The 25,010-nt window shown below is 39.6% G+C and overlaps 1 protein-coding gene across 4 annotated transcripts in view; it reads left to right on the top strand.

The window, feature by feature from the left end:
- Nucleotides 1-25,010, top strand: part of CDK8 (cyclin dependent kinase 8) — a 72,930-nt gene that overhangs the window by 32,170 nt on the left and 15,750 nt on the right. For 2 of the 4 annotated variants that reach the window (XM_032202322.1, XM_032202313.1), the window contains exons 5-7: nt 18,389-18,446; nt 21,211-21,342; nt 23,743-23,886. In XM_032202322.1, coding sequence (XP_032058213.1) covers nt 18,389-18,446; nt 21,211-21,342; nt 23,743-23,886 — 334 coding nt within the window. The remainder of the gene's footprint in view (nt 1-18,388; nt 18,447-21,210; nt 21,343-23,742; nt 23,887-25,010) is intronic. The other 2 variants (XM_032202332.1, XM_032202341.1) reach the window with 2 other exon arrangements.

Here is a 25,010-nt window from a genome sequence, read left to right as displayed (position 1 = left end):
TTAATTAGTGGAAAGTTTGCTGAATTTAGAAGGCACATATTCAGTGCAGCGGAAGAGACAGAATTGTACGTCAGGTGCTTTCTTCATTTTTTTACAGGGTTCCTGGGGATAGCTTGAGTAAGTTCTTAGTATTTTGTCTTAGCAAGATGGGCATCTTGGTGCACGGTTGAGTTTGCAAACTGAGACTTCCCTACAATGTGTATATTCCAACGCAAAGCAACCCAAGTTAATGCTTGTACTGAGGTGTGGGTTTCTGTTCCGGGATAACTGTACCATTAGACTTCAGGAATATTGCTGGTCTGTGTTAAATCACCAATTTCAACTCTGGGCTGGGTGGCTGGATAGATTGTTATTGAAACGATGTGTATTTTTATGGGAATACCTGCACACTGACATAGAGTTGCTCAAGTAACGTGCTTACTTTGTTTTCACGTGCTAGCTATGTGAGTGATGTTTGGGGGAGAAAGGGAGCTGAAGAGTATAATACTTTGGCAGAAAAATCAGTTCTTTGATACGTCTGTCTCTTAAGATAAGGAATTTTTTAAGGTTAAGAAAGCTCTTTTCTTGTAGAAGTAATTGGCCTCCACTGAAGTGCTACTTTGTAGTGTTTAAGATGCCTTAACGAAGCTAGCATTAGGGTCAGGAAAGTTGTGAAGGTTAAGATCTTTCTGATTCTTGTAGCCAGAAATAAAAGAAAGCATAGGGAAACTCTTCTTGCTAGCACCAATGGGACAGGTAATGAAACTCAATGACCCCAGCAGCACGTGGCGCCCTGCAGGGATGTGCTGAGGTGACCTGAAGGGGTTCCAGGGCTGCAGCTCTGCGTGGGCCCAAGCATGAGAAGCAGTGGAGTCGTCAGCCCAGGGGTGAGTTTCAGCAGGGACCTCCTTTTCTTCTCCAGTTTCCCTCTGTCACTTAACCAGGACCCTGGCCCCAAAAATGCTTGGTCACTCAGAGCGTGTTATGTAGTGATGAGCTCCCCTGTGTGCTGGGGGAAGCTCGTGCAATGTAGTACATGGAGGGTTGGACATGATAAAGGCAAATAAAGGAGAGGAGAAGGTAAGGGTTGCCTTCCCCCTCCTGCTGCTCTGTGTGAAGTTTTTATCTGTCAGGCTCTCCCCTGTTGAAAGTAATATACATAACTTTTGAGTCCTGGATGGCTTTTTGAAGATGTGCTACCCGCCTGGGTTTCCCTCACGTCCCAGACGTGTCACTGTGATGCTGAGACGCATAACTCAACAAAATTTACATCTGGAAGCAGCCAGAACAGAGCTTAGACCTCTCCAGCTCCCTCATTATTTACTGCTTTCTGCTTGCTGACTTTCTAGTGTTTTATCCTGTCCTTGAATCCTGTGTGGATGGAGTCAGAAAAAAAAAAATCCACATTCCCTGACCAGCAGGCCTTCTTTCTGCAGCACAGGGGACTTTCCCAAGTGTGACAGTTGCTAATATTTATCTGTTTCCTTTAAGTTATTAGCACAATGCAGCTAATTGTAATGTTTCAGGTGCATTAAATCTCACTTTATGCACTCTTAAACCAATCAGGAAAGAAAAAAAGCAGGAGCTAGAAAAGCAGAGCACAGATAAATACGAGGCTCCAAAAGGAAAGGTAATGATGGCACAAATAAAAGGCACACTAATCTCTGCCTACCTTGCATGTTTATAAAGTGCTACCTTTGTGATAAGGTATGAAGGCAAAATGAAGGAGCAGGAGTGGAGTAGCTGAAGAGTTCTCTGCCGTGGCTTAATTAGGTGGGCAGCTATGGCTTTATCATCATAGCTTTAATTAACGGGCACTGCAGGGCCCGTGTGGTGAGATGGTGGGGCAGGCAGGGCTCTGTCCTGTGGGGCAGAGGAAGGGGCTATGTGCTCTCCTCTGCTGGTGCTGCGCTCAGGACACTGAGTCTTAAAGCATTTAAATACGACTTTTGACAATAAAAGGACTCTGCTGGTATTCACAACTCACCTGGTATTCAAGATCTGGAGAGCATTTTTCCACAGAGCCCTCCTTGGCAGGTGGAAAAACCTCGGCAGAAACAGTGAGCTGGTGCAAAGACAAACTCCCCATCCCTGGACCCTTATAAGAAAAGCAGGATTTTTAGGGTCTTGCTTCAGCAAGAGGCTTTGGCCATTTGAGTGCACAGCAGATAAAAGGCAGAGGCGGGGATCTGAGCTGAACCGGCCTCCGTGCTGGCATTACGGTGCCAAGCCAATCAGTCTCCATTAGAGTTCACAGCCTCTTTGATCAATCTCATCTTTAAAAATCTTTCTTTTGTTGTGCGTTCCAAGGTGATTACTGTATAACGTGGACTCATCTCAGATCAGTTTTGGTGCATGGCTGGGATTTCTGGGTGCTTGCACATCTCCCTTTCCAAAGAAGGGGAACAGTGAGCTGTCAACCTGCCTGCTCGGAGCCCAGCTCTTTCCCCAAAATGTCTCTGAGGTCTGCAGGGGTGTCCCTGAGCATGGCCTGTGCCCTTCTGCCCCTTGCAAGTGCTCGGGGTTAGGTGGCACCACGTCTACGTGCCTTGTGGTGCTTTCATTTGCTCTGGCCAGAAAAAGACCACCTGAAAGCTGTGGTCTTTCCTGTGAGATGACGAATCCACATCGAGTAGACACCAAAGGCCATTGCCCCCCAGCCTTCGCTCTGTCTTGTGATGGCCAAACCGGGGCACTCCTTGATTTACTGGGTGTTTTGGCACAGTCCCACCTTGCACCAGAACACGAAGAAAATTTTTATTAGCTCCTTCGCTTTCCACATCAGTCAGAAAGCAATGATAGAGGGTCAAGGGAAGATGGGGCTCCCCACTGTTGGAGGGGCTGGGACACCTTTACCTGGTGTGGGACCTGCAGCTGCCACCTACAAAAATAGTTACACGGACTGGGCTAGACCTATGTCTCCTGTCAGGAATAAACATCCCAGGAGAGGAAAGGGTGCTGTCGTGAGGTGTTGGGACTAGAGGGAATGGCCTCAAGCTGTGCCAGGGGAGGTTCAGGTTGGAAATGAGGAAACATTTCTTCTCAGAAAGAGCAGTCAGGCACTGGGACGGGTTGCCCAGGGAGGTGGTGGAGTCACCGTCCCTGGGGGTGTACAAGGAGAGGCTGTACGTGGTGCTTGGGGACATGGTTTGGTGGGTGACATTGGTGGTAGGGGGATGGTTGGAGCAGATGATCTTGGAGGGCTTTTCCAACCTCAATGGTTCTGTGATTCTGTGTTACACTGATCAGAGGCTAGAGCCTGAGCTGGAAAACATAATGTGGGACAAGGTAGGTAAGGCTGTAATTTGTAAGGTCCTGCAGTTTTGCCACCTAACCTAACCCATAAAAGTGGCCTAAAAGAAAGCTGGAGAGAGACTCTATCAGGGAGTGCAGCTATGGAACAAGGAATAATGGCTTTGACCCAATAGAGGGGAGATTGAAATTGGATGTGATGTGAGGAAGAAATTCTTCAGTCAGAGCACAAAGCACATGTGGGTATTAGGGCTGAAGATGCACCTTGCTTCTGTTCTTTTCCGTAAAGAATAGAATGAAATTACCTAATAAACAGTGTTAAAAATATACCCAGGGCACAGGATGGGAGGTGCAGGGCAGTCCCTGTGGCCGAGGGGCAGCCTTTCTCTCTGGCAAGCCAAATGGCCCAGAAAAGGGGCCCTCAGCCCCCCAACCCTCCTCCTCCTTCCACCTGAGGGCATCATCCAGGCCGCTCCCAACACAGACGCCTTTGGGCCACTCGTGTTGGGCACCACAGAGGCTGGCTGAGGCCACAGTGGCCACCACTGCCCCGCCTTTGCTGTGGGCCCTATAAAACATGGCCCCTGTGGCCGGCCCACCACTCACTGAGCTTCTGGGCACGCTGACAGCTGCATTGTGCGGCATGAAGGAGAGCTGACAGGGGCCTGGGCCTAACCAGTGGCACAGTGGTGGCGTGGGGAGAAGGCAGGAGCATGCCCATAATCCGGAACGCAGTGTAGGACCCAGCCATGGCTGTAAAACAGATGGCAGCATCGAACCCATGCGTGAAAATCAACCACCATTTTCTTCTCGAGTCCCAGTTTTTTTTTTACGAAGCAAACACATGCAAACCTTAGAAGAAACAGCAAAGAAAGTGAAGTTACTGCTCTTTCACCATTTATATGAAAGCCAATCCACCAGTTCTATCAGCGAGGGCTATGTTGATTATATTATCTTTGAATAGTGCTATGCTCAAGTACTTAGCTGTTTTCATGCCTTTGAAACACACCCGTAAAATTTCTCAACCAATGAATGTCATTCCTTTTAAAGTTTCTTATTTGACTTGCATATTCTTCAGCTTTTTTTAATTCCATGACTGCGAGCAATTGGAAGCAGATTGTTTATTCATGCTCTGTCTGTAGCAGGAAGGAAATAAGAACACTTCATGTAATTGCCCCAAAGTGCATCAATTACGGTTTTAATAATATTGTGAGTTTAGTTATCAAGAATGCTTGAAACACTGCGTTTTGCTGACGGCGTTTCCTAGTCTTTGTTCTGTTTCATTATATCCAGCTATTGGACTTCTTCCTGTACTCGACGAGATTATTCCACACTAAAAATAAGCAGAAAACTGGCCGTAGATCTGTTTTCATCAATCTGCATCCTCAGCAGCATGAGGGAAGAGAGGGGTGGTCTTTGCAGTGTGCTTGGAAGACTTCTTCAAGTGCTGGGCTCAGAATAGAGGTCCCTTTACACGTCACAACAACTCTTATGCTGTGCCTGTTGACTTTGAGAAGTGCATCGCAATTTTTTAAGGCATGGTAGGCCTGGCCAAACAGGATTTCAGCCAAGAGACGAACGCTCCTCCGTTGGTTTTGTGTGGCGGCAGTAGGATTAGGCTGGGAATTAAGCTGATTTTGCACTGCAAGTACTTAATGTGCTCACCTGGTGCAGCAGTGCTTAAAAAAATGCAAAAAAAAAAAATAATAAAAGAACAACCAAAAGCAGGAAATTCCAGCTCTAGCACAGCATCTTTAATGTGTTCCTAGCATGCTGCTCAGCTCAACTGCTGTGGTGGGATGAAAGTTGTTTTTTAATAAGCTTTCAGGTGGACAAACTTCTAATACGATGCTGGTTGGAAACTAGCTTCCCAAGAGCTGGACTCTTCCCAAGAATACCTGCTGCCAGCTTTGGGATTGGCAGGAATATTCAAGATGTGCTCTCAACAATAAGTGAGGAGAAGCCACTGTCACGGCTTTTTTTTGTAGGCAACACCTTAGTCCCTTTCCAGGCTCTGGCTGTGAATCACTTATTTCACTTTGCCTAAGGCAGACACTTACACTGAACTTTTACCGTGCCAATTTACCAGTTTCCACATTAGAGCCCTTGAATCAAAGGATGTCTCCCTCATCAGTATGCAAGCGCTGCTTCAGAAATACAGGAATGCCCTTCGGTCCTGCTCTGGTGCTCCCAGAACTGTGGTCATTTGCACAAAAAGCATAAAAATAAATATGGAAACCATGCCCGTTACTAGAAAGAAGTTAACAGCTTTTACAGGCAGGGTGGTCTTTGACCCTCTTTAAATGTATAACCGGATAATGGGCATTATTTTCTAAATGGCATTTTAATGACTTACTGGCGACTTGCTTTAGGGGGGAGGGGGGGAACAATCATAGCTCTGGTGTCAGCTGTTGCCTTTTCGAAGGTTTTCGATTCTGAGCTGTACTTTTCATTACCTGTGCTTGTTCCTGAGGTGGAGAAAGAACCGTGTGTCTGGCAGAACTTTTTTTGTTGCTTTGGTTATAATAACTTAGGCTTTGCTGTGAATTGTAATTTACTATAATTCTAGATATTCTGTAGTTAAAATAGTGTTATCTCATCTTTCTTACTGCTTTTATTTACAGTGGTCATAACTATTTCCTTGCCTACCTTTCTGAGCTTTTTTTGGCTTAGGTTAAAACTCCAAAACATTGACTGAAAGTGTGGAAATTATCAGAGAAGACTTCAGAAATAAGTATTCCATGCTCACGTCACTGACTTTGTGCAAAGAAAAGCACCTTGATGATCTTTCCCTTTTTTACAGACCAGCTCTGCTAATTAAAATCCATTTAGCTTGCTTTCTTTTTGGGCATTGTTGTGGCCAGCGGTGTGTTAGGTCAACCTCTTCATTTAGTAATTGCTGTCAGCTATGTACGGGTTCAGATTTGAAGCTAGAAACACACGGTACTGCTGCAGTGCTACCAGCCTGCTGGTCAGATAAGTAAAAGGCAGACTTCTCAGGTCCTTCAGTTCATCACAGAAAAGCTTACAGACTTATATAAAATCATTAGCTTCGTATAATCAAGTCATGGCAAGGCCAATCTTTGAAAGGTCACAGCAATCAGGGGAGGTTCCTGAGGGTGGGAAAAAAGCAAATGTCACTCCAATCTTCAAGAAAGGCTAAAAGGAAGAACTGGGAAACAATATGCCAGTGGCTCTCACCTTGATCCCTGGGAAGGTGATAGATCAAATCCTCTTTGAAGCCGTTTTAAAACATAATGAAAGACCTGATGGTGATTGGGAGTGGTCTTCATGGATTTATGAAGGTGAAATCATGCTTAGCCAACCTGAAAGCTTTCTGTGACAAAATGCCTGATGAATGGGGAAAGAGCAGTGGATGTTGTTTATCTCGGCTTTAGTAAGGCTTTCAACACTGCAGCCCATAACATCCTTGTAGACAAGCTTAGTGAAGTACAGACCAGGGAATTGGAACAGTGAAATGAACTGAAAACTGGTTGAGCTGATGGGCTTAGAGGGTTGTGATCGGTGTCATAAAGCTGAGCCGGACACCAGCTGCTAGTGGAGAATCCCAAGGCTCAGCACTGTTCCACATCTTCATTAATGACTTGGATGATGAGGTCAGAGTGCACCTGCAACCAGCTTGTAGAAGATTTCCAGATGTCCCCTCCAACCTCAGGTATTCTGTCAACGTGTTACATCTTCACTGATCTGCTTTGAAAAGTTTAGCTATTGCTTTTTCACATTCTGAAGTCTAGCTCGTGATAAATCAATAGAAGAGAACCTGGAGGGCTGGGAGAGGGATGAGGAGGGAGAGGTGTGAGGAAGAAAAAAAATGAAAGATTAAAAGGCTCATACAGAATAAGAATCACTGTGAAGAAAGGGCGATGAAAGCAAAAGTAAGTTTTACATCAAAAGAAAACTTTTGCTGCTTATCTTGAACGCGGCAGGGTGAGAGAAAGAGGTCATAGTTTAATTTTCTTTTCCTGGGGAAAAAAGATTATGTATGCAAAGATGGATAGCTACGTGGCCATAAAATGGAAGATGATATTTCTGTAGGATTGTCAATTTGTATGAAAATGCAGGAATTGGGATTTGGGAGAAGTTCTTACACTGGACTTTAGCCTGGAATTTATTGTCATGTCCTTTAGGATGCTAATTCAATATGTTAAACATTAGGAAAATATAGGCTGAAGAAAATTTTGCACCAAGAGGGTGGTCGGGCACTGGAACAGACTCCGCAGGGAAGCGGTCATGGCACCAAGGCTGCTGGAGTTCAAGAAGCATTTGGACAATGCTCTCAAGACACGTGGTGTTTTTTTTTTTAGGGGTGTGGTTCTTTAGGGACCTAGGAATTGGACTCGATTCTTGTGGGTCCCTTCCAACTTGAATACGCAGATATTCTATCATTCTATAGTAATAAGTGACTTTTCCAGCTGCTTACTGGGGATAAAAAATGAAAACAAACTTGTCCTTATGTGGCTTTTCTCTTCTATATTTGAACCAACTTTGGGTATGAAAGGCTTCCATAACCACAGGATCTCAAAACCCAAGTGTCTCTTCCTAGAGAGATTAAAAAAAATGGCCAATTCTATACAGATTTAAGTGTCACTAATTTTCCTATTTTAGACTTCTCTTGGATTAGCACTATGTAGCTTACTCTTGGGCGGAATACTATTCTTATTGTGCTAAAGTTAGTTAACATTGAAAGCAAATTGAAAAGATAAATGAGAATACAGTATCCACTCTATTTTTCTAGTGGTATTCGGTCTTTGTTCCCAGTGATTTTGCAAATTGGGTGGCTTTACAGGCAGTGAATATATTTTTTAAAATTTATAGAACATGTCCATTTGAGCAATTGAATGTAATCTTTCACAGCTTTTTACAGGTTGAACAACGTCAAATCTTATAACCAAGTTCAAGGTCACTTAAGTTTTAGGTAAGGATTAAAAAAGGAGAGAGTAAAACCTCCCTATTGATCATGTGTCAGATCAACAGATAAACCTGAAAATAATTTTTTATCCGAACAACCAGTGTTCAGCAAAGATGGGATGCCAATCCTAAACATTTCTGATAATCTTTTATCATGAAATGGTGTTAGATTCCCATTAAGATGAAGTACTGAATAGGAAGACTTTTGGCAGAGATTTATCTGATCGCAAGTAAAAAGCGTCTCCGTAAAGTCGATTCCGATAAAAACAGGAGTGCAAGGGAAGGTCGGAAATCTCACAATTTCAAGAACATTTTCCATATCTATGTCCTTTACTCTACTGCTTTTCTTCCAAGCCATATTGACTTCCTGGTCAAGTTCAACCTTATCAGAGCAACATAAAGAGTAATTTTTTTAGCCTTTCAATTTCTTTTTCAGGTATTTTGAAAGAGTCCAACTATCAGTTTGTCTTGTGTATTGATTGTTTTGTTTATTGGAACCTAAAATTAGATTCCACTGACTTTTTAGCTCAGAATTTATCTTCTGTAAATAATTTTAAAAATATTTAACCCTCTAAAATGATAATAGCCCAGTCCAACAACCTTGTAATTTACAACTGGCAACGCTTTTTGAGTACATGAAGTTCTCATGCTTTGAGAGTACGGTAAACCCAGTCTTTGTCCAAAACTTGAACTGAAGATAAAGGTAGTAGAACAAGGTAGAAATTAATAGAAGAACTTTAATAATTAACCTAGCAAAAAGGAACAGAAGGAAAACATGTGGTGGTTTAGCTCTGGCAGGCAGCTGAGCACCACACAGCTGCTTGTTTGCTCTCCCCAGGTGGGATGTGGAAGAGAATTGGAAAGGTTAATCAGTGAGAACTCCTGGGTTGAGATACAGACAGGTAGGTAAAGCAAAGGCAAACCAAGGAATCCATTCACTACTTCCCATCAGCAGGCAGGTGTTCAGCCACGTCCAGGCAAGCAGGGCTCATCGTGTGCAATGGTTCCTTGGGAAGACAAACGCCATCACTCCCAACATCCCTGCCTTCCTCCTTCTTTACCCCAGCCATCACAAAAGTGTCTATGAAGAAAACTCTGTCCGAGCCAAAATCATGAAATAAAGCTGCTTACTTAAATCTGAGGATGAAAGTAACTTCAATACTTGCATAACAAAATATTACTTTTGTTCTCTCCTGCTTCAGGAATGTTCTTTAAACCATTTACATCTTCACCTTACAGAGTGTTAAATTGAAGAAGGCCTCTTCAGGTCTTTCCTTTATGTCTTTCATGAGGAATTAAATAATCCCATTGTATTGGCTTTAGAGAAGTTTGTCCTTGTTCAGCTCAACATAGTTCAGTAACTGTACCACAAACACATCAATTTGGCTGTATACTGAGTACTGTTTTCTAAAAGTGAAAACAAGGTGGTACTTGAGAGCTTTTTCTAGGAGAAATGACAGCATTGCTACTTCAGTATCTGGAGAAATAGCCAAAAAATGCAAATGTTGTTGTGTGTTCCACAATAACAAACCTTTATGTTTGTCTCCCAATATTGTGTGGCTTTAGGTTGGCTTCTTAAGGAAGCAAAGCTTACGTGAGCATACTGTTTGTTTTTTTTTTTTTTTTTTTTTTTTTCTAGATCCCCATGTAACTTTTCTATCTATCAAATTTCCAAGATACTTGATAGAATGATATGATATCAAAATCATCAAGTTCCTAGAAACTTTATGAAAAACAGAGGTCAAATAGAGGAAGGCATGCGTTCTGGGAGAAATATTGACAGCTGTCCTAGGAGCATTTCAGTTCGCCTTGTCTTCCTTCTAAAGACAGTGGTACCCTGCTCGTTTATACCACATGCCTTTTTTCTTGCTTGATCTACTTGGTCATCAAAGCAAAGCAAGTGAGAAGGGAACTGGAGGATTCTGGCTGTGGGAAAGCAAGATAGGGGATGGAGCTGGAGGACGTGCCATTAGAAAAGTGGGAGAAGGGCCTAAGGCTCAGATGCTGCGGACTTTGGTTTCAGGAGCTGCACCCATCGTAGAGCACATCCACTTGTTGAGATGCTCCCGACTGAAGGATGTAGTGATGAATTAGGGAATGGTGAGCTAAAATATGGAAGTGTGAAAGATTACTTTTTTTTTTTTTCAGTGAAGGCTTTTAACAAAGGCTTCATATCTTTGCTTTTGAAATAGAAAATGTCAAGGATTTTTGTGATGAATGTTTTATAAGTATACAGAACAAATTTAAGCTTTTTCTCTTCTTCTGCGAATACAGAAAAGTGTTTTGGAGGGTTTTTTGTTCCTCGTATTGCTTAGAACAGCAATCCACTTGCGTTCCACGTAATCATATATTAGTTTTGTTGCTTTCCACCATGAGAGGAGAATTAGACTACTAAAAGATTTGACAAGCTTCACCCAAATACCTTACTTGTGAAGATGTAGGAGCTCCTTGTAAAAATCGTCTTCATGGTTTAAGTTATGCAAAAGACTTGAGGTTTCTGTTAATGGTTCTCTGCTATGCATCTTTCATCAGTGAACATTTAAAAATACAGTATACTGAACAGCTTCAGTCAGCTACCCAAGACTGTCAAACCCCGATGAGGGATCCCACCTCTCCGCACGTAGACAACTTGGCATTTTCAGTCACTCATAAGTGTGTTCAGTAGTGCAGCAGTCTGAGACCATTTATACTGCCTTCATAAATGCTTCAGAAGAGAAAATCAGTCATTTGCAAGAGGGATGACAGTTAAAACTTATGCTTGCTTCCTTCTGCCATCTAACACACAACATGGGAGCGAGGGGAGGAAGCAGCAGAAAGATGCAGCTGTTTGGATGTACAGGAAGGTGGTTGGGTGACCATAGTGTTCTTCTACTTGCAGTCCATTTCCTGAGTATTTATTTTCTGGGCTGTTATCATAATAAACATGAAGATGTGGAAACTTTATGTATTTCACAACTACTTTTTATTGAAATGTTAGAAAATGTTCTGCTTTCTTGTTTTCAGTAGCTGAAGATCTTTGCAGTATTAAAAGAAAACACCTTCCCACAGGTTGCTTTTCATAAAGGAGGATGGCCACGTGCAGAACTGGCATTCTTTAATATGGTATCCTATCAAATTTGGATTTGCTAAAATGCGTTTAATACTACTTTTTTGAAGTTTAGAAATAGTTTTTGTTTATTTTTGTTTAGTGTATGCCTTGTTTTGAATTCCAGGGGATTGAAATAGATTAATAACTTAAATAAAACGATGTATTGATAATTATAAAGATGATATCATTCATATACATATATAAAATCATTATCTACAACATTTTTATATCTGTATGTATGTGTATATATATACCTGAGGATTTTTACGTGTAGTTTGAATCTGTTTCAGTGTTTTCATTAGAAAAAGTTTGGTTTGAATTAGGTTAAATTCTTGGGATACAAATACATAAACTAGATTTATTTCTTGTCTATAGCTTTAAAGTTGTTCCATTGTTACTAGCCTGTGTTTTAATGGTTTTGATGGCTTTGCAAGATGGCCAGAAGGCCGATTTTGGTGCTGTACAAATCTGTTGCTAATGTGTCCACAGTAACCAGTCATCCTGACCTATGGGTAGGGTAATCACTCACAGCAAAATACACAGGAAATGTATTTGTGCAAGACTGTTTGGTTTAGTTTGTTACTACACATTTGAGTGATTTGTTACCTCTGTTTAACATGTTAGTAGAGTTTCCTACAAAGAAGATGCAGAAATATATATGTATAAATATATAAATATATTATTAATTAATTTATTTGCTTATGGTATTCCCCTTCTCTTCCTTGGGGAGTTAGTACAGAAAGTTGCACCTTCCTACGTCTCCTGTTGTACGTTTTTAGGAGCTGGGAGGGTTTGCCTGAGAAGTGTAATTTTTCTTTCAGCAGTAATTCAGTTCCAATCCAAATGATAGAAAAGCCTTTGTATTAGACTATGCACAGGTTTTAATAAGTTACACTGTCCCACGTTTTCAGTACTTGAGTGCCAGTAACTGAAGGAAATTCTTGGAGTGTGTTCAGAGCATAAAAATGTAATAGTGAAGCCAGCAGCCTTCATCAGGCTGCAAGCGAGATTAAATATGCTGACGGTACCTAGCAGAAGGCTTCCCTGGCATGGATGTGGCATCCTTGTATCTTTTATTCTGTCCAGTACTTTCTGTACTTTGAACATTTTTGATCATGCCCACTTTTTTTTTTTTTTTTTTTTTGTTTGGCTGCTAATGATAATTTTAACAGTTCCTGGTTTAAATGAGAATTTTTAGATGCTTGAATGTTTTGTTGTCTTAAATGAACAAAAAGCTGTCTGATCTTTTTTTATAAAATTATAATTAATAGGATGTATTAAATTTAAATAGATTTTAAATTTTCCAGTGCTTTTCAGAACTTGTGTTTTTAATTAAAGAGACTTTAATAGTTAGATTTAATACACGTTGGGTTTTGTGAAGCCATTGTTTTCAACTGAATATTACATTGTTCGTAGTGGTCTTTTGATGATAATTTATTTTAAAGATGGAAATCAGTTAACATGATGAAAATTAATTCTTTATTTGTAAATGCACATCTTTTCATTCAAGGAGAGAAATGAACTTGAGAAAATTGCTGATACTATCAGCTGAATAAATTCATACTGGCATTTTCATTGTGCTTGAGCACTACTTAGCATTGCAGTAATCAGTTTTGTTCAAAATGGAAATGTAATTGAATTATTTTCTTTAAGTATAAAATGTTCAAAAAAAAATAGTTATAATTGCAGAGAATGTGATATGAATGTGGGAATGTGGTGGGAAAATGTTTTGGTGTATGTTACGATGACTTGAAGAACAACCAAGTTGTTCACAAGCAAATGCAGCCGAAGAAGTGTGAATGCTCTGTGGGTCACAGACCATGAGAGAAGGGTGTGAATTTTGCCAGGACGTCTGAAGGCTCCTAGGTTTGTGCTGCACAGCTTTTCTTGTCACAGAACCTGTGAAGTGATAAATCAAATTAGTAGTTTAGATTTTTGCCGCTGTCACAAAAAATGGTCTTCCCAGAAGGTTACAACTTGACACTGGGAAGCCCTTGCAGTTGTCTTTCAAAATCCTTCTTTCTTTCCATGCCATTGATTTACAAACTTCAAAGCAAGACATTTTTAACTTGTTTTGTGCTTCTTGAGCACTTTCTCACATACAGCTGAAGAAGCTGAATTTTCCTACAATTATGGGGTCGTACATTTGAATCTCTTCCTATACAGTTTAATATAATACTTCGAAGTCTGAATAGTAATTCTAAATCTTAATGATATCATTGTTGAAACTGATTGCAAAAATGCAGGGATAAAAGCACTGTACTTAATATTGTTCTTAAAGAAAACTGTTATTTCCAATGAAAAATGTTAAGCTTTTTCAGTTACCTTGGCTCATCACAAGCAGAAATGTCAGTCCTGGAAGCTGGTGGCATGGCCACTGGTGATGCACAGATGCTAGAGGTCAGCAGAAGTCACTGGTTTGAGTCACCCCATCGCCGTGAGCCTTCTTCTGAGCGGTGTGTTAGTAACCAGACTCTTAGATATGGGATAGTCCAAAGGAAAACTAGTTAGGATGATACTTACACCTTATTGGAAGGTGCATTAAAACGGCAATACAAAGAGGGTCAGTCTGTTCTTTTTGTAAACACACATTGGACTACTGCAAATATTTAGTAATTGGCAAGCAAAAAAAGGTTGCTTCTCATTATAAAAACATAGATAGATCAAAGGAATTCGGGTTATTAGCTGATAAATATGTTTAACCTTTAAAACAAACTAGTTCATGAACAGCCCAATAGCCAACAATATGTGGAGTAGTAGTTTCTGCAGGCCTAGTTCGGTGTCAAAAGTAGTCACAAAGCACCCCAGTGGCTAAACTTGCCAAAAATTCTCTTGTTTTCCTCCACACTGCTCTGATGAGTAAAACAGTGAAAGTAGCAACTGACCGAATGTTTTGCCTGGAGCACAAGAAAATGCCCTGTGATTTCTGATCACCTCGTATGTGGATGTGGAATAAGTAATCACCTGCTCTTACGAGTAACTCGTTGTGAGCAACAAGAATGATGTCTTTTTTGATCTGCGATTCCATCTCATCAAGACAGATTGGTATAATTTCCACATTGTTTGCATTTTGATCTACAAAATATAACATGGAAGAAGTTTCTAAGCCCAAATTTTCCCCCGACTGAACACACACACTTTCAGTGTATGTTCAGAAGCAATATTTCACTGTGATGTTTGTTCAAATGGAGGAATGTTTAAAAAAAAATAAATGAAGTAGCCGTCCTGCAGAAAAGATGTGAAGAAAATACCTGGCAAAAAAAATGACCTACTAGGAAACCCTGAGCAGAAGAGAGTTCTAATCCATATACAGGGACTGAAAAAGGAGTAGGTCTTAAAACATCTAAGAAGTTGCTCATGTCTAAGGGGTGGTTGTCTTCACTTTGTGTTGATGTGTAAGACAATGGATGGAATGTCATTTGTTGTATTAGAAACTGATGAAAATCACTGTAATGGAGAGGAGTGAAGGAAGGGGGAAGACCATGCAGCCTTTCTCACCAAACACTTCGGGATCTGGGTAAAAAGGCAGTGGGATAGGGTCTTAGGTGAGGCAGATGGAAGAAGTTCTGCCTGAAGTTCTTTGTGGATCTTTTATCCTGTCAGTATATCCTCCATTTCTTTCAGTCTTCTGTATGAATTTACCCTCATTCTTAGGATTTCTATGCACTTCACAGCTACCAATAAAAAATAGAAGTATATGAAAATATTTCAGTGAGAATCTTCATTTTCAGTGGTAATAGTGATTAAATGCACAAGAATAGGATTTGTCTAGAAGTCAGACAAGAAGTCCTACAAAGCGAGATTTAGGACAAGACAAGATTTAGTGCTGTGCCATGGTCACAAGGCCATTCATGCAGGAAAATGAATTATTCCCTTGCTGCTAAAGGTAGGAGGTTTGGATGGGGAGGCATTTTTTCATTTACTTTTTTTTTTTTTTTTTTTTTTTTTTAAACTCTATAGTGATATCAGAAAGTTGTTTTTTAGTCTCTGTGAAGTATTTGGCTGTACATTGCTGCATGGCTCTTTACATTTCGTATAGGATCTCAACAACTTTCTTGTTTGCATTTGTCTGACATGAGCAAAGTGTTTTACTTGAGGGCAAAACTAAATATACTAGAGCAAAAAGAAATTATTTCTAGAAGTTGTTTATTAGTAGTTATAGAAAAGATTGCTGTTTAAAAAAAAATTGTTTTCAGAACACAAGATAAAAAAAATTGCTGAAAGATTTTCCTTCACTTGCTTAGCCCAAATGATTTGAATAAGCACTTTAAATTTTTGTTTTCTCTGGATAATTAAAATGAAATGAAATTTTAATAAATTAAACCAAAGTTTGTCCAGATTTCTGCCTTCTGTCTCTAATGATTGCTTATTTTTCTTTGCAAATAAATAGGAATTTCTAATACGTATTCAGTTTCTCCCAATCTGTCTTTTTGGGTGTTGTTTTTTTTCTCCAGATGGTGGATTTGAGTCAAAGCTCTACAACAAGAATCCCTGACCCACGTTTTCGCTTTGTTAGTGGACCCCAATAGTTTTTGGGAGTCCTCAAATTGTGTGTTTAAGGAACACTAGCACCGTCCTTGTACTACTTTTTGATAGATATTCCCCTATGAAATTTAAATGTCAATAAACAGGCTTGTTTGGAAAATACTTTCAACTAACGATGTTGTTCTAATGTTGTTCCATGACTGTAGGAATGGGCATCTTCAAAATAAGACCTCTTATTTTAAATTTAATTGTTTTAATCTTTGACTTCACCTGTGATGCTGTTTCTCTTTACAGCGATGTGGTACGTGTGATAAATGTTGTCTGCAGTAAGAATCTTCTTTTTCAAACAGTGCTTTTTCAGTGAAGGGCTTTTGACTCTAGAAGGAGGTGAACTGCTATGAATGGTTGTTCAAGATTGACGGTTGAGTTTTTTTGTAATTTGTGGCTTCAGAAGACTCCTACACGGATTTCTAAATTGTCTGTGGATTAAAACTTTTTCTGTAAATCTTGAGAGGGGAAAAAAAAAAAAAAAAAGAGCATGAATCAAGCTGTTGTTACCTATTTTGCTAACCAGTGCTGTCTCGTCTCTTTGTGCTCTCTCTTCTCTGTACCTGCTTTGAACTTAGGGTAGGGGAACTCTGGGACAGGAATCATTAACTAATGCTGTGCTGGTTAGTTGTTTGTCATAATGGAGTCTGTGTGTGAATATGGCTCCTATCACCATCCAAATAGTAAAATTATTTTAAGGTAAAAGCATGAAGAGGATGTTATAAGCATTTTTTGTAATGAGTGTTACCGACTTGTGAAAATGCAGGAGGAAAAACTATACTTCAGATCCAGATCTGAAAAAAAATATCAGCGCCTGTGTAACCAATTATTAATTCTACCAAGAAAAATTATTAATTAGGCATATGGCTTATTAACAGCCCAGATACACTGAAGCAGCTTTCATGAAAGATACGCACATTTGCACTTATTAATGCATAGCAATAAAATGGCTTATGTGGTGAAATTCTTTTTTACATAGCCGTTTAAATTGCTTTCAACTTCAGCATTACCTCTGAATTGGAAGGTTTATGAGGCTTGCTTATTTCTGGAACTTGTCAAAACCGATCAAAATTTGATGCAAGTTAAAAAGAGGAAAGGTGGGGGTGGAGTTGGTGGTGTGGGACACAAGTTCTTCTGCACATCACTGAGCTAATACAGCACGAGTCTGGTCTGTTGAGTCGTTACTGTTTTTGGAAAGACAACGGGTCACGTCTTACCTCTCTGAGCAGGCAAGCAGTAACTCTTGCTTCCTCTTTAGCCTGTCCTCAGAGAAGAGATGCAGCACCCAGACTCCTTTTACGTCTTTTATACGTGGATTGTACAGCTTCAGAAATCCATGCTGGAGCTTTTCATAAGCTGTAGTAAATTAGGTTCTCAATTTTTTTTTTTTTCTGCATTATTATTTTTCATCTCGTTTTGTGCAATATGTATTACTACTAGATCAGTGTTAAACTGTGGTCATAAAACTCTTTGAATATGCTTCTACCAAAGCCTAATAGATTTAATAATGCTCCAGAATTTCCTAGAGTACGTGTTTGGTAAATCACATTTTTGTTCTCTAAAAGAGATACTAGGGTTTATTATTTTCATTTTCAGGCAGCCTAAACTATCTTCCTGGACTACTTTTTTTCTTCAGGTCTGCTTAAACTGGGAAAGCAAAGCCACAGCTGTAACTCAGCCCTATTACAATTCCTATAATTGACAACTGATCAGGACCCCCTGTTTGGTCCAAGAATTACAGTATGAGTGGCTATTAAAAAAATCTGGTATAAATTTTCAGCTCTGGTAGTGAATTTCCTGACTTTCTCCCTCAAAGTAAGCAGTGCAGGCTGGATTTACGTACAGTGTGTTGGCCTGTGAGGAATCCGCTGACTGCAGAAGCGGAGACTGGGCTCTAAGAATTGAACTGCTAGACAGAAAATAAAGGATGGGGGATGGATTAAGGATTGAGGGGTTATGTTTCTAAGCAGCGAACTCTAGCACAATCCTGTAACTCGCATCCCTAGTAAAAGAAAGGGGATAATCCGTATTTTGCTGTTAAAATAATGGAGAGGAAGACACTGTGAAGGGAATGCTTTCTTGTTTTGCAGCTCTCTGAACTGTTGTACACTTCTAAATAGGAATAATGTAGATGATTTCTGTCTGCCGTATAAAACTATGTGGTAACATGTTTTCTTCATGTAACGTGCCTGCAACGTGCCTGATGATGCTGGGCCTAGCACGCTGCAGAGCCGAGCCTGGCCTCTGAGGTGAAGGGGCCATGAGCAGCCACTGGTCTTGTCTTCCTCGTGCCCAGGGTGATTTTGGTAGAAATCCGGGAGGCTGGTGACTGCCTGCTCTGCGGGGTCAGGACAGGCAGCAGGGTGGCAGCGAAGGGAGCACGATGCTGGAGCACGGCCGTGCTGGGAGGAAACGTGAGGAAGCAGCAGTCAGGGAGAGCCTGTGTCTGGGTCCTTGCACAGCTTTACCATGACAGAGAAACTTGTCATTTCTATCGAAACAAATTTGGTTTAAAACTGGCAAAAACAAAGCTTAACTAACTTTTCAGAGACTGATGTTTAGGTTTATCGTGGTATATGTATTGTATATTTATTTTTTTTTCCACAGAAACCTGCTAATATTTTAGTTATGGGTGAAGGTCCTGAGCGAGGAAGAGTAAAAATTGGTATGTTTATATCTTTGATAAGTCCCAGTGTAGCATTTAAGCTAGAATGTTCTGGAGGTGCGGTTGTACCCCCTAAAGTAGTTACTGTCATACTAGTATGTGCTGGAGACATTGTCTAAATGCTGTTTGCTGAGTGACTGGCTTCTTCATACTAGATCCCCCCACCAGTTCTGACGATGAAATGCTGTAGCCTCACCTATCAAAAGTGGAAAATGTTGTTATATTTTGTTTAACGGGGTGTTTGTGTGGGGCGGGGGATGTTGATGTGGGGGTAAGGACGAGAGCTAGCTAGGGGGAGAGGAGGAGAAAGAACTGGGATTTAAAAATTTCCTCCATTTAGCCCTGTAACGTCATGACATTATTTTGCTGCTGCTTCTAAAATCTAAATAGGGAACCACTCACTACTACAAACCTTAAATTTTGTAGCAGAGTCAAAGGTGGCATTTAGCCTGCAAAACGTTCTTGAAAGGGTAGACAGGTCCCTTGGAGATAAGCTCAAGGGATCCTAAAGTCCAGAAAACACAGTAATTCAGATAAAACGTTTAGTGAGAACTACTACTAAATGCTCTAAAGGGCTGTAACAGGGTAGTCATGGCCCAACACTTCCCCCACTGCTGTAACGTTTTCTGGTGGGAGTTACTGAGTGAGAGGATAATTTGTAGAATTTCAAGTGTTTTAAATTAAAGTAAACAAATAACTAAAAATTAACTGTAGCCTAACAGTAATAAGCTATACCAGGCTGTGCATTAGCGTGGCAGTGCTCTGATAGCAGGCTGCTAATGCACAGCCTACTCACATTTGTTACAGGAATGCAGCCCTGTGTGGAAGGCTTTTTTTTAAGGATAGGTCATCTTTTTCACTTCCCTCTGGCTTTCCTTCATGAGATTACTCTTCTGCATTGTTGCTCTGTACTCTTACTGTTTTGTTCATCTGAACCATATCGTTAATCACTAGTATTAAGGCTAGGGGTAGGATTTTTCTTGGAGTGCTCAGTGCCGCTCTAGCTTTTCCCTCCCCTTTTGAGATCCAGAGAAGAGACAGGCCAGGGTTGAACACTTCTGCATGCCCTACCCTGAAAGATTTTAATGCCCTTCCAAGGTTTAAAGTCGACAGCAGAGGTTGAGGTCTTCTATGTACACGACAGGGACAGCACGGACAGCAGAAGTGACAATTTTCTTCCTATTGCAATATTCGTCATGGAGCAGTTGCTTCCAAAATTGAGAACATAGGTTCCTGGGCACATGCAGTTTCAACTGTGGTGGTGATGTTTGCTGTACACAACTATTTGCTAGTAATTGCACATAGACCACCCATTTATTTCTTAATGGATAGTTTCAAATTAATTTGGGAATAACTTAGAGCACAACTAAATTTAGTCAGACTGTTAATGGACAGGTGAAGGATTCTGTATCGTACCACCAGTCCTCTGAGCCATCCATTCCCGGGGGGAAGAGGGAGGGGAACCCTGTATTTCTAAGTGTGTTATCAAAATGTAGATTTTTTTTTCTTATTTTCTTAAGATATTACCACAGCAGGAAAAGAGTGCAGAAGTTATACCCGTACCAAGGGCTTCCACTTTTCCAGTGTAACTAATTTATCTAAAAAATACATAACTGGTATTTAACTTAAAATAATTTTATAAGCTTTTTGTGTCATTTTGAGTCATAAATTCACTTTCTGCAAACAATTTTCCTTATTTTTCATAAGTACTAGTGACTTGATCATATCTTGAGTAATTGATAATGTAGAAAACTGTAAAATGTTTCTATTTTTAAATGCAATAAAACAATCATAAATAGGAGTGCATATGAAAAAAATATTTCATATTGTTTAGTCAAGAGACCCATATTTACACCGCAGTTTTCCCTCACACAGTGAGCTATAGCATGTAGTTTCTTTGCCCTCAGAATGGCTGCTCATCTCATTTTAGTTTTCCTCAGCACGTGCATATCCCTGCACCACAGAGTCCCTGTTTCTTGGGATTTGGGGAGTGGTGGGTAGGGAACCTGATCTGGTGGGAGAAGCTGCAAATTTTAGTTTCTGCCCATTTTTTCCTGTCTCACTTACATTGCCAGTTTAGACAGCTTTCTAGGAAGTTGTACATTAGCAAGTCTAAAAAGCAATTTTTAATGATACGATTGCCCAAACAGCATTTTAAAATCGTAGCCTAAATGGTATCTAGTACTGGTATCTTGGTGCTGGAAATAACATCGTGACAGAAAATCAGTAGGGAGGCAGGTGCCATAGGCTTAGTTGCTTTTTTTTTTTGTGAGGGAAATCTTGCTACAGCTAACTTCACGAGGAGGTAGCTTTTGTGGCGTACATGTATGTATTATAAATCATTCTAACCTTTGCAGAACTCGCATTTTGTTCACATCTAAAACGCTGCTTCTTGAAAGACCATGTGGTAATAATGGAATATTTTACTCGAGAACATCAGGTAAAATGAGTCGGGATTTACCAGTGTCCTGAGAGAAGTGAGTTGATGCGCTTTTTCAGAACAATGGTTAATTCTTCGTTCCAAATGGCTCATGTTAGTAATGATTTATAATGATATACTTTATAGGTGGTGACATCCAGTAACTTCTACAAAAGCTTAAAGAAAATGAAATCTGCTCACAGAATTCCTATCTGCTGCAGTCTGTGTTTGTGTTTTGTTTAGCACAGTGATGGTAGCAGTAACAAGTGAACTCAATCAGTTCATTTAAAAAGAAATGTGGTAATTTTCCTAAAATTTTAAAACGCCTCTCTTTGAATTTTGCAGCTGATATGGGCTTTGCCCGATTATTTAATTCACCTCTGAAGCCTTTAGCAGACTTGGATCCAGTAGTTGTAACGTTCTGGTATCGAGCTCCAGAGTTGCTTCTTGGAGCAAGGCATTATACCAAAGCTATTGGTAAGTACCACGGAGGATAACCTACTACATGCACAATGCACCCAAATATTGAAGCATTGTTAAATAGTACAAAGGACAGTGGCTGAGTCAAAGGTACGTTACTGATTTCTTGAGGAAACGCCAACCTTTGTCAAATTGTTCAGTTTACTGTGGTCTCAGACTAGATAGGGGAATGAAATATTGCTTGTTTTTGGCTCTAAATGCCCTGCTGTACAGCATAATTTGATATGGCTTCCACACAGGACTTCTGTAAATGCTGCTGGAAGTAATACACGATATGGATGCAGCTTCAAACTCTTGGTAAAATCCATATGATGATGCATAATGCATTTTTTTTTTGCAGATGTTTTTACCTAGTTTCATAAATGCATGAAATAAACTTGTGAAAGTACAGAATGGAAAATGTTGGCTGCACTGAAACTAATCTGTAACAGTGAAGTTTAATGCAGCCTGACATTTTATTTTATATTCTACACTTCTTGTAAATGTGAAAACAATATTGAATTTTCTCCTGAAAAATTAGAAATTCTAAGTTCGCTTTTTGGCGTATGTTTGCCATCAGTGGAAATGGTCCCAAGATGTAATTTTCCAGTAATAAGTCCTGCTCCATTCAAGCCTGTGTTTTGACCTCTTTGTGTATTTTCAAAGCACAAGTGTGAATCAGAGTCGCTTGAGATATTGAGATGTGGTCAGATTGAGGCACCAGCCCAGGCTGTGGTGCTGCACTGGGCACACCCAGAAAACCTTCATCCTCACAGAGTGCAGATGTGAAGATGGCATTAGTTACGTCAGCTTAGTGCTGCCTACTCCTCACCTCTTAATTCCTACTCACCAATCTGATTGTTATCAGCTTTGGCATGGTGTGGCTGCCTTTGCTTTGCCAGGCTCTGTCCTGGCCAGTTTGGTGGTCAAGCACCTCCGAAGGCAGGAGCAGTCCTGTGCTCTAGCTGGAGGACAGGGGAGACTCCAGGAGCAGACTGGAGAGACATTCACCTTAATAGATGTGAGAGGCTTTGCTGTGGGAGTGAGTGAAGAGAACTGGGAAGTTTTTGTCTAAAATAATATTTTGTTTAAAGATACATTAAAGCTTGACAAATGTTTCTGGGGAAACAATTTCCCCTGCAGCGCTCTTCTTATTTTACACAAACTGTATGTTGGCATATATCTTGTTATTTCTGTAACCTGAAGTTCCTTCCTCAGACTTCACCCTTGTTTTCTTAAAATCATATCAGAGTTTTTGTCAGAGATTGTAATCTTTGACTTAAATGTATTTTCAGCAACTCTTCTGTTAATGCTGCATTTCTTTTATTAAATATATTTTTATATGTTTCTTTAAACTGCTTTTTTTGTGGTAATTGCATTCCCTTCTGCTTGCAGCATGTAGAACTGCATGGATGGTCATGGCCTTTAGTACATAATTTCTTTTGGCATTGATAAAAACTGACTGTATGCAAACACTGAGTAATGGGGTTATGCTCTCTGCATCATTTGCTTTTTTCTTTGTTCATGACCTTTTCTTGTTCATTCAAGGCTCAGCGTAGCTTTACTTTATATAAGTTAGAAATGGCATTTGTAAATACTGGAAAAAAAATGGAAAAAAAAATCAGAAAAATTAGGCTGTCTTATTTTACAGGTTGGGACACAATGGTTACAACTGAAAGTATTTTAATTTTAAAAATAATAATGGCAAAAAACAAGGGGTAGAGGGAAAACTATCCACAGAGAAAAACACACACACATATATATTATATACGTATATATTTAAATGAATGTTATTTTTAAGAAAGGGTGGTGGTGGGGAATAAGGTGCTTGGGAACGGAGCAATTTTCTTCCTACTCTTTTTCTGCACAGTTTTATAGACAGCATTTTGCTTATTGCAATATCACTGCTTTTCAACTTGTATTCTTTAGGGATCTTTTACTATTTATTAAACCCAGGGGCTGATGAGAGAGAGCAAATGGGAACAGCCTGACCATGAATGGGCAAGATGTTGGCTAGCTCTTCTCCGTTTGTGTTTTGTGGACAGTTACCCAAATAGTTTACCTAGTTGTTTTTTTTTTTTTTCTATTTTAAATCAAATTCACTTTTTACAGTAGTGGTGACTGCACTTAAAAAACAAAAACACCAGAACAAAACACAAAACCAAGCAGGGAAAAAAACAAACAACCCACAAAACCTGTATGTTTAACGTTGTGTTGTTAACCTTGTGTTGTTACTGAGTTAGGAACTTCTCTCTGTAGCTAACAGGGAAAGTCAAAGTAGTGTTGCCACTGGTACAACAGAAACTTGAAATTTGCAATGCAGGGACCTTATCTCTGATAACTTAACTAAATCTTACCTCACCAAGATGGTTTTGGAAAGATTCATTTGATTTTTATTTCTGTTCTCCTTTTCTAAAGATATTTGGGCCATAGGGTGTATATTTGCAGAGCTGCTAACATCAGAGCCAATATTCCATTGTCGACAAGAGGATATCAAAACTAGTAATCCTTATCACCATGACCAGCTGGACAGAATATTCAATGTAATGGGATTTCCTGCAGGTACATATTGTATTTTTTTTTTTTTATCACTGCTGTTCAAAGAAAGATATCTGTATTGCTTTCTTTGCATATGAAGGTGGCAGCTGACCGAAGCAACAAAGCTGTTCAAACACAATCTTTGTCACAAGTCATCTAGAATCTGATGCTCTTATTAGATTTTTTTTCTGATTATTAATGATAAGGTTATCTTTGCTTATAAATGTGTCAATATTTTATAATTTTAAAAGATCATGTTTAATGGTGGGTGCTTAAAAATCGTAAGGAATATTTCTGCATTTCTTCATTTTGCTTTTTATATTCTGTAAAGTGAGATTGTATGAAACCAAGAAAAATGTGTACATTTGGTGACTATTATGCAGAAGCTTAACTCATGCTAAATTAAACATGATATATGGAAGTAGGGGATTTTTTTTTTTTTTAAATTTTGGCTTCCCCCTGATAGAAAGGTTATTATATGGAGCAAAAATCTTTCCTCCAAACCAGAACAAAGAACTGGTCTCATGAACCAAAATAAACTACAATGTGGTTATCTCCTGTGGCATTTTCCCCTCAGTGTTGGTCATATCTTTTGTTCTACAGGCATCTTTTCATTTAATTATTTGTTTTCCAGTGTTTACATGATTGTGGAAGCCAGAATAACAGAGGGCTTATTTTTTCCTTTTAGTCATCTTTCTCCTCACTGCTTGTGTTCCTTGTTGTCTATTCAGTATTAATAATTTTTTCCCTTACTGTTCTGATGGACCTTTTCCTTCTCATCATACAAGTTTGTGGTCTTTATTTCTATGTGATTCTATAATTTCGTTCTTAAATTTGCTCTTACATTTCCATTTGACTTTCTTTTTCCCCATTATGTAGTTCCTTGCTTCCAGATTGCTGAAGTGTTGCATTTGCATATTAAATACTTTTATTTTCATGAAAATCCCCCTTAATCTAGCTTCTTTAAGCAGTACTTTCCTTTTCTACTTTTAGCCTGTTTTTTTTTTTTTATCACTTTCTTATGCTTTCCTTTCTTCATTTGGATTTTATATTGTCTTTGTGTAGCTTACGTAAATAGATAATACTCTCATTGTTTTCTGATAGGTTTAAGTAGTGCTATTTGACAGTCTGCACTTGATTTGGAAAGT

Source organism: Aythya fuligula, chromosome 1 (assembly GCF_009819795.1).
Source record: "Aythya fuligula isolate bAytFul2 chromosome 1, bAytFul2.pri, whole genome shotgun sequence".
In the NCBI taxonomy this organism is placed as follows: Eukaryota; Metazoa; Chordata; class Aves; order Anseriformes; family Anatidae; genus Aythya; species Aythya fuligula.
This window is presented reverse-complemented; position numbering and strand designations above follow the sequence as displayed.